Here is a 10,292-nt window from a genome sequence, read left to right on the forward strand (position 1 = left end):
AGTTTCACCCTCTGGGGGATTCAGTCAGTAATAATACTAATCATCATTAGCAGTATTATTAATAACAGTAACATAGTAATCATGCTAAATAATGGTATCATCATCATTGTAATGGTCATAAGAACAACAACAATAATAACTATTATCATTATTAGTATGATTGTTAATAGTAATAATAAATAATGGGATAATAATCATAATTAGTATTATTAATAATAGGATAGTAATCATTATAAATAATGGTATAATGATAACATCACAATAATGATAATAATAATTACTGTTATTACTATTATCATTAGTATTATTATTAATAGTTGTAATAATGAATAACTGTATAATGATGATAATCATCAGTAAAGTTATTAATATTAATGATATTAGTGATGTGCATCTTTACTGGCATGATTTGAGAGCAAGTCCCACACGAAGCTCATTATTAATATTCATAATTATAATGTTTTTTGTGGGGAAACATATTATTTTTCATGGAGAAACGTAATATGCTGGATGATAAAACTAGAAAGAATGCTTTAAACTGTTATTTGTTTATTGGTTACCGTGTTTGCTTCTCAGGCGTCTTTAAACCCCACCTGGGCAACTGTTCAAAAAATGTAGTTTGTGTGCAGTCAAATACTTGAACTGCGTGGGCTCATGAGAAAGCAGGGCTGGAAGGGTCCTCATCCAATCACATTTTCCTGCCTCCTGTTCATCCACCAAATAAACCACCTCAGCCAAGTGTCTGTCTCACCTGCTTTTGAAAGTTTCCCATGGTGGAGATTCCACCACATCTCTAGACCGCCTCTTCCAATGCCTGACTACCCTCACTCTCAGTCAGAAAGTTCCTCCTAGTCTCCAGCCTAAATTTCCCCAGCTGGAGTTTTAGTCCATTGCTCCTAGTCCTGTCCTCTATGCTACAGCCACAAGATATGCATGGACTACATCTTGAGAGAGGGAGAGAGAAAAAAATGTCCTGTGAACCGTGCACCCTTCTGTTGTTAAGTGAATAGACAAAACAGGGGTTGCTTAGGTGGAAAAAGGCTAGGAAAGGGTTCAGGATGATTCTTAGCTTATGATTCAGCAGCTGGAAATAAGGAAGAAAAGCCAGTACTTTGTGATCGACCTGTCTTCCAGTATTACTAACGTGTGTTTCTGCCAGGCCAGATCCTACAACTGACTTGCCAACTTGAGAGTTGTTGGAGTATTCAGTTTTATGTGCAAGCACAGTTGAGTGATGTACAGGGCCTGCATGGAGGTCACCCTCTAGGCAGGATTCCCCTAGGTGATAGCGTTTGTCATTTGGCTTTCTAATGCTCAGTATTAGCACAACCAAGTTGATGAATGTCTGTGGGTTCCAGTCAGTGGATGTCATGATAAGGCTTTCCTAACACTACAAAATAATAATATGAGGTGTTCAGTAAACATTTTGTGTTAATGGAGAATACAGACTGTTTTGATCTGGACCACCAAGATGCAGTCAGTAAAACAAATGAACTATTCTAAACTATTTTGTAAACACTTAAACAGTGGAAATTCAGATCTCAGGGGGAGGTGAAACAGTATTCATAATCCTGACTATCCCTTTTGATTTAGCAAGTAGTATGGAGAGTGCACAGATTTTGCTTTAGCAACAAAAAATAAGTAGTTAGCCAGCTGCTAGGAAACTGACAAGTTCTTTTGTTTCCATAATATCAGGAAGGGTAGAAGGATTTTTTAAAATAAAACATTGAGCTGAGCCAGTTTGTTTAAACAATGTGTGTGCCAGATAGAAAATCCATTTAAGGATCTGCCTCAAGACTCCAAAAACCATATAACAGATTTGTACTTTGGCACTACACAGATTATAACACAAATATCAAGGAAGCTGCTGCTTATTTTCCTCAGACAGCCTAATTCATTTTTCTTTATCTTTGTAAATTTTTACTGAACATTCAGTAAAAGGTACTTTTAAAGAGCATTTTGCCACAATGCTGTTTTAAATATTAGAAAGCTGATTGTTTTTAGTACTTTTTATTATTAGTAACTTAACACAGCATCCTAAATTGAGTTATCTTTTTCATTTCAGACTTGCAGTGAGACAAACAAATCATGGCATCAGTTTGGGTGAGTAGTAAAAATAGGTGATTCTAAAAATCACAGGACTTTCTAGAGACTTTTCTTTTAAAAATGAGTAAACTTTCTTCAAAAAGTATTACAATCAAAAACAACAAAGGTGACGCTTTTTAAACTGATAGTGGCTACATCCATTTTGGAGCTGGAGGAAGTGGTCACATGTACCTATACCAAAACTTAGTTTAACTACTGACAGCACTGTACCCACAGCAGCATAAGCAGCTGAAGTCTACTCAGGACTTAGGTATGTACTTGTGGACTGAAGCCCAGGCTATCATAGCTTCTTTACTATTTACTCAGCTAACTGAGTTAGCTAAAGTCAAGGTAGCTTGGGTAGGTCTGTATAAGCTGCATCACATTCCTGATTGTCTTGTAGATCTACCCAGAGAGCCATTAGAAATTCAGTGAAAGTGGATGAGTGCTTACTCTTTTGAAAAATTGTTTAGTCACCTAAATATGGATTGAGGCGCTTCAGATAGGGTTCCATTTTTTACCTAGATGTACACTTCATCTCTTATTTATTTCTAGTCTCTGATACCCATCCCTCTCACGAAACATAATTGATGCAAAAATCTTTTGAACAAAATACCTATTTTTGCTTGCAAATTATTTGGAGCAGGTGATTTGGAATCAGGATTTCTAGGTTTGTTCCTGATCCTAGCTTTGATCCAGTGTAACCTTAAGAAAGTCTCACTTTTCCAGTTTGTGATTTATCTATAAGAACAGTGGAAGGATCTCTCTATTTCTCTACATTTCACACTGTGCAGTTTCACTTTGTGCATTAAATCTCTGTAGTATGTCCCAAGTTAGGTGCCTTTCGTATTAGACCTTGTAGGAGCAAACATTTGTCTTATGTGGCCCCTCTGGACTAGGACAGGCCTGTTTCAGTTTAAAACAGTGCACATTGCCTTTGTCATCCATATGTGTTTAAAGGGCCCTTCAGTTGCTGCTGCGTTCAGTGAAATGTGGATGCAGTTCCTGAAATCCTGCTTGTGCTTGAAGACTGTATGTGGAACACTCAAGTGTCATGTCATCAAAATAATGGCTCTGTAATGTTTCTAAGTGGGCCAAAGCCTAATGGGTAATGTCACCTACCAAACCAATGCCCATGAGCCCTGTTTGGAGATCACAGTGGTTCAAAAATCTATATAGAACCAAGTTATGTAAAACAGAAGCCTGGATTCTAATTCCCGCAAGTATCCCTACTGTTTGGTTTTAAAAATTACATTTGGCCTGAAAGAGTTCAGTAGCATACATTTTAGACAGATATGGATGAGTGATAACACAAATGGAAAAAGAGCATATATTCATAAAAGCCAAGGTAGGCAGAGTTGTTTTTTTCAAACCAACATCTGCATGCCTGGGAAAGAAAACAAAGAACTCTTACGTCCTGCTTCTCCTTCAGCAAATATTGACAAAGAAGAAAGCTTCAAAAATATTCTGAAAATTCATACGGAGGAAAGAAAAGTGGGTTAGGTGTGGTTCTCTCAGCCAGGAGAAAACAAAATGTTTTGGTCAAGGCTCTGGCTGAAAAACTAGATAGTTCTTCAAGTAAAGGGAAAATATTTCTAAATATGAGTGGAATGAGGAGGTGGAGTGTTTATCTCCCTATGCCTAATAAACAAGAAATGGATCTGGTGTGCATCTCTCCTCCTGACACCAGCATGGAAAACCTGCATGTGGAAACTTGCATGTAGTTTGTGTAAATAAAAGATTAGAGAAAAGGAGTGAGTGACAAGTTGTGGAATACGGGAGGTTGCTTGATAAGACTATATAGAACAAAAAGACCTTCCTGAAAAGCATTGTGCCCTAGTAGATGCAGAGTGGGACAGGGACTTGGGGTACTTCCCACATTGGCCAGTCCACCCTTCTGCATCTCAGTTTCTCCACCTTAGGATACTCACTTCCATTGTAAAGTGCCATGAGAAAACTGAAGAAAGGTAACTGAGAGTTAGACGGTATTATAATTACTATTCTTTTTAAGAAGTATTATTTATTACACAAAATGTTTTCTGCAACAAGGAATACTTTGTGTGGTGGGGGTCTCTTCAGTCACTGATGCCGATGCTACATTGCTGCAGCGACAAACTACCTTGCTATAGTGCATCGCTATGGCGACATAGCTGCTAAAAATAACTGTGTTCTGCTGGGTCAGCATAATAAAGGCTGTTACTGAGCCGTCATTTAATCAAGCACTAAAGCACATTTAAGCTGTCCTAAAGCAAGTACTAAATAACGGTGTAGTAACAACTGCGCCACTGGGGCACATGTGGATGTGCTGGGTATTCAGTAAGTTGTTGCCTTAAAAAGCTCACACCTCTCTGAACTAGTTAGTCTCTAAGGCACTGATTCTCTACCAGGGTGCTATGACTGCCTTTGAAGGATGCCATGGGGAGAGAGGGAATAAGTGAGATAAGTACATGCTCTTCCCTTCCAGCTACTCCTCCTCCCCCTCTCACTGCAGCAGAGGTACTTCCCTGGTTGCTGCTGCTTCTCCTCTCTAGCCCTGCTTCAAGCAGGTAAAAGTTATAATAAATAAATTTGCTTTTGAAATGGGGTGCTCCTCAATTAACAAATGTTATGGAGGGGTGCCTCACATCCATAAAGACTGAGAATCGCTGTAAGGTACCACCCTGCCTTGCCTTCTGCCTGACTTCAGTCTAACTTGGGTAACCACCTCTCCACTTGTCTTTCTAAGATCATCTCATAATCCAGTGATTCTCAGCCAGGGTGCCATAACACTCCTGGGTGCCTTGACATCCTTTCAAGGGTGCTGTGGGGTGCTGCACAATGTTAGCACCGTTAGGTGTGCAAACACAGTTCACAAGATAAACCCGGAGTTTTTACATAGGAACTCATATGTTAAAACCATTTTGACCTGATGTGATATTTCTGAAATCCTGGCAATAGAATTGTTGCTCTATTATTTTTCTGCCCTCAAAAAAGTGATGTAAAAATCACGGTTCGTTTCTTTGGAGGCTCATGAATATTAATGATCCTTTAGGCACACATTGTTGGTAATACAAAAGGTATATATTTGCAAATAGGGTCAGAGAGAGAAGACAAAAGACCAAACCCTCTGCCCGCGGGGAACACTTCTTAGCAGGCTTTTATCCCCTTTCTCCTGAGCACGTGTACAGAAGCAGGAACTCTTACAACTCATTTCCGGTTCATACAAACATATATGAAATGACGTCACATCATACATCGCATGTGTATTATAATTAACTACTTAAGTATGCGGGGCGGATAGGCTTATATGTATTAGCTAATTGCGCTTGCTCAGAAAGTACTTTAGGTTACAAGAAGTTCAAACCCAAGGACAAGATGGCAATTACTCTTATCTAGCCTAAGAAATGTAGGGGCCATGAAAGAGAATATGCTTTACTGTAACAAAGAGATAGTAAATTTGCAAAACAGAGAGTGATACCTTAATACAAAGAGCCCTTAGTAGCTTTTTCTTCAATCTCCCCCCCCCCCTCCTTCCACCAGGGAGACAGGGAGAGCTGGCAGCCGTGCTGTTCTAACAACACTATTGATGAGAGCTAGCAGCTGTGCTGTTTTAACAACACTATTGATAATGCATTTTCGATAATATTTCTAACAAAAGAGTGAAAACTAAGAGCTGGGGTTCCAAGAGGAACCTCAAATCTTAAAAGATTGAGAACCACTGTCATAACTGTACATTCTTATTACATATCTAGTCAACATCATTAATAGATTTGAGGGGCTAACCGAAATTTTAATTCAAACAATCTGAGCTTTAAGTAAGTCCAGATCCAGATCCTGAAAACACTTCTGTTGTTGTTGTTGCCACCTACTAGTTGCATGCCCAATGCAAAATAGCATTGCTCACTTGTTCAGTGAGGATAGACGGGTGCATGCATGACATCTGGAAGTCTCATTAGCACACTCAGAGAGGCCAAGTATTGTGATACTGGAGTTTTATTCATAGAATCAAAACTGACTTTCACCTCTCTGTTTCTCCACGGCAGCCAGTGGAACCTTCTGTCTTATCTTTCTCATCTAAAACAGTTTTTCACTTAACTGACTTTTCTTCTTTCTTAAGATCTGTCATCCATTATCCTATGATCTCCCAGTCCTATTGCACATGAAACGCATAAAAATCCAAACTCCCTAAGTATTTTGTTCAGACTGATCATTTGTTCTTGTCATAACACAGTCTATCTATTAGTGTTCACTGTCATATGTAATGCATTGTAACCTGCTATTACTGATGCTAGTTTCTAACATGCACTCACTTACATGCACAATAAGATGCTAATCCCAAGGTTTTTTTTATCTAATATATTATCACAGCATTATTTATCTGCATGTTGGTGAAATGCATAGGAACTCTTTGGCCCCAGCCTCCAATAAGTAATGACTGGAATTCTTTAACTATGTAATGGGTGAAACTGTTTTGGAGATCTTTATTTCAAGACTTCAAAGTGGCCATGGACTGACAAGGGCCAGCCAATTACAAGACTGTTCTTAGAGGCATAAGGTGACCTAAGAAACAAGGTAAGGAGCATTGCTGAGTTGAAAAACTGATCCCATTCTGTTTCTGTAGTTTGATAAGCATTGTTAACATAAAGCTCAGGTCAGTGGGTAGGATTTGTACAGTCTGGAGGCTGTGCACCTAGTTGGGGTACACTGTGGGTATGTCTACACAAGACATTTATTGCACAGTTGACCAATAAACTGTGCAGTAAACATCTTGGGACCTACACATGCACCCCTATTAGGGGGCATGAAACTACATAATAAGCTCCACAGCAGGGTAGTCTTGTCAAATACAAGTACTACCATGCAAAGTTTTTTGTGTGTAGCAGTGCATGTGTAGACGCTCCCCGGCTGGCTGGGGCAAAGGGTGCCTCAGCACAGGGTTAGCCAGCCAATAGCCCCCACACTAAGGCGCCCTGCACTCCAGCTAGCCACTTTGCAGCATGTAGAGATGGGGGAGCAGCCAGCCCAGGGCAATTTGCTCCAGAGCTTTTTGCTCCTGCATGCACGTTCAAACAGGTCTGCATTAATTGCATGTGTAGACACACCCTGTATGTGCAACCAGAAGTGTTGGGGTGTTGTTACTTCTGTATCACAAGTTATGTGAAAACAAGTTGTCTTTTACTTCAGTTACAGTAACATCCATGCATTATGAGGAGAGGGAGTTGCCAGGGAAGAACTGGAGGGGTAAGAACTGCTGAGTAGTTGTAGCAGCTAGAAGTTTCATTAGGGGATGGAAAGTTTTATTAGGGCATGAATGCGCATGGAAGTAACACTGTCTTGTACAAAGACGTGATTTGCTTAAATGGAGCAGAAGCAGGATATGTGTCAGACAGGAAGGAATTCAGGCTGGTACTCCTCAATATCAGAAGGAACTGTTGAGAGAGAAAGCACCATGCCAAGATAGGTTGGGCAGTGATCTAGAATGCGGCTTGGAAAGGAACACATTTGAGCCATTCAAGTGTACAGCAATCCAGGAACTGATGTTATAGAGAGCACATTTGTGCTTTGGAGGCAATCCAGTAGTTGATGCTACTTGCCCTGGACTTCACCTTTTGACCACTTCTCTACTGAGGTTATCTGGTCATGTGGTGTGGAGAAAGTATATGAAAACAGAAGCTTGCCAGGCTGCTGGTTTATCCAGTTTTCCTGACTGCTTTCCCTCCCAGATGAATATGCCTTGAATGCAGCTACTCTGATCTCATCCTGTTAGCTGGAAAGTGAAAAGAAAGGATATAATTTTGCAACAGGGACACCAACTATTAGGAAAGGAACAGTAAACAACTATGAAATCCTAAGAGGAGGCGTCCTGCCTTCAGAGTCCCAGAAGTCTGTAGGTAAATGTAGGTTCAAAGCTTCTCCTTGCCTAATATGCTATTTACACCCTCAGCTTCTCTCTGTCCACTGGCTCTTGTTTCTGACAGTTCCCAATGCAGCTATAGCTTTTTGCAGCTCTGAAACAGGAACTGCCCTTCCCTGGGAATTTTTCCAGGCTTGGCTCTGATCCCCTCTCTTTGGACTTGATGCAGAGTTCCTGTTGCTATCTTCCAGGCTGTTCTAGCAACATAAGAACAATGTAGTTTGCCACTGTCAGGACTGGAACGTGGGCAGTCAGTTCTGGTGGGTAGATCCAGGATTAAAAACCTGTCTCTAGAGACAGGTTGGGGTCACAACCCAAGTCCAGATGCAGAAGTTGTGGTCAGGACTTGGAAGGCAGAATGATGGTCATATACAATCCAAAGCCAAGAAGCCATAAACTGCCTGGAATAGGGAGCCATAAATTATACCAGGGTCAGAAATTCACATATCAGGCTGCCAGGGCCAGGGCTAGTCTGGAGCAAGCCAGAAGTCAGAGGCTGGCCATGGATACTAAGGTGGCAGAAACACAAATAAGAACAGGGACTGGACTCCAGGTTTCTGAGATTTGCTGTATTGAAACATGGGTAAATTTTCCACCATGAGGAAATGCTCCTGACAGCATGAGTCAAATGACTGTAAAGTAAACACCTTTCAAGGTGCAGCTTTGTCTGTTCATCACAATTCTGCATGTAATCCTTGATGACTAGTGATTGCCTTTGCTGATAAGTCATGCCAACTTCCTTGCTTGCTGTGTGCCCACCTCCTATGTCAGAATATCCATATTTAGGACTCTAGATTTTGCTGTGGGTTTTTAACTTCTCTTTTAACCAAAATGTGTTTGATAAAACATGCATGATATGTAAATATATATGATAACATGCATACAAATAACATTTTTTAAGGATGACAGAATTTCAGATGGTCATTGTTTTTGAACATAGGCATTGTCATGCTACATTTAAATAAGGGTCTCATCTGTGATCTTAGCTGATTCAGTGTTTTAGAAGAAAGTGCTAGAATCTCAGTAACATGCAGTTTATAGGCAGTTGTATAACTTTGGAAATCCTAGCCAGTTCTGTAAATCAGCTAAATAAGTAGTAAGGAGGTAAGGATGGTAAAGATAGGAATTGCTTTGTATTTGTTCACAGAATACTGAAAGTACATTGAACTCTTGGTTCCAAAATGATACCTTTTATTAGACCAACTAATTGATCTAATAAGATTTTTAATCTAATTGATTTAATAAGATTTTTTTCAGGTTGATTGCTCCAACAGGCTGGACCTATACATAGTTCTGTAGAAGTAGCTTATGTGAGGAAATGTAGGAACGGTTGAAACTTCAGAAATAATAGGTTGCCTGGAATTAATAGTACAAACATGAGTTGCAGCTGCACAGAGCTCCACAGAAGTCAACATAACTCCATTTGCATACAGTTTTTTGTCCTGTAGGCATTCATATCAGATGTCTGATCTAGATGACTTCCATTATAGAAGATGTTTTGTCTTCTTGTAAACTGATGGCTGCTTTGTTTTTATCTGGAAAATGGGGGAAATGAAGGAAAAGAAACTGGCTCAATATTGCTTTCTGCACGTAGGCCAGAGAAATTCTTCCCTGTATATGAAATACAGGTTTACTCCCATTTGTTTCCTTCCCTCGATTTAGTTCCTACCTTTCTTCAACTACGCTTCCTCAGGACAAGGAGGGAATTGTTTGATTAAAGTGGAGATGTGCCAAAAATATAAATAGGACAAATTCTCTGCTAACTGTGGATGTACTACAATGATGATAGGAACAATCTGAAGAATGTGCTAGGCTTGAATATCTTTTGTTATTTCTTTCAATGTACTGAGACCAAACATGGTCTGAGTACTAGAATGCTCAGGGGCACGGAATCGGGGAAACACTCGTTCTAATAGAGGAACTAAGTCAGCATTCCTGAAGGACTGAGATCATAAGCTGCCTGCATTTTTTGCTCCACACCCATTAGAATATGCCTCTTTGAACAATTTAAATGGTACAAATAATAGCTGAAGAAGAGAATGAAGTATGATTGTGTATATGGATTTCCCATCTTGTTTATGCATTCTGCAATCATTGTTCAGTTCTTCCAAGAATGTTGGCTAATGCTGTATTTCAGCAATGCTCCCGTGGGAGGAATGGCAGTATCCTCAGTGCAGTCCTCTTTCAGCTGCAAGTCATTAGTTGATATTTTCTGGTTCTTTATTTTGTTATTTGCATTACACTGATGACTATGGGTTCATCAGTGGCAGGTCCTGTCAGACCAACCTGGTGGCCTTTTACGATCAGATCACCA

General features: G+C 39.9%; 1 protein-coding gene across 1 annotated transcript in view; it reads left to right on the forward strand.

Moving 5' to 3' along the window:
• The first annotated feature begins 2,041 nt into the window (after window positions 1-2,041).
• Window positions 2,042-10,292, forward strand: part of ANXA3 (annexin A3) — a 42,231-nt gene continuing 33,980 nt past the window's right edge. Inside the window, exon 1 of the mRNA XM_019534305.1 lies at window positions 2,042-2,103. Within this exon, the coding sequence (XP_019389850.1) occupies window positions 2,089-2,103 (15 nt within the window). The 5' untranslated portion in view covers window positions 2,042-2,088. The remainder of the gene's footprint in view (window positions 2,104-10,292) is intronic.

The sequence above is a fragment of the Crocodylus porosus genome, unplaced genomic scaffold (assembly GCF_001723895.1).
Source record: "Crocodylus porosus isolate Cpor-Errol unplaced genomic scaffold, CroPor_comp1, whole genome shotgun sequence".
NCBI classification, from domain to species: Eukaryota; Metazoa; Chordata; order Crocodylia; family Crocodylidae; genus Crocodylus; species Crocodylus porosus.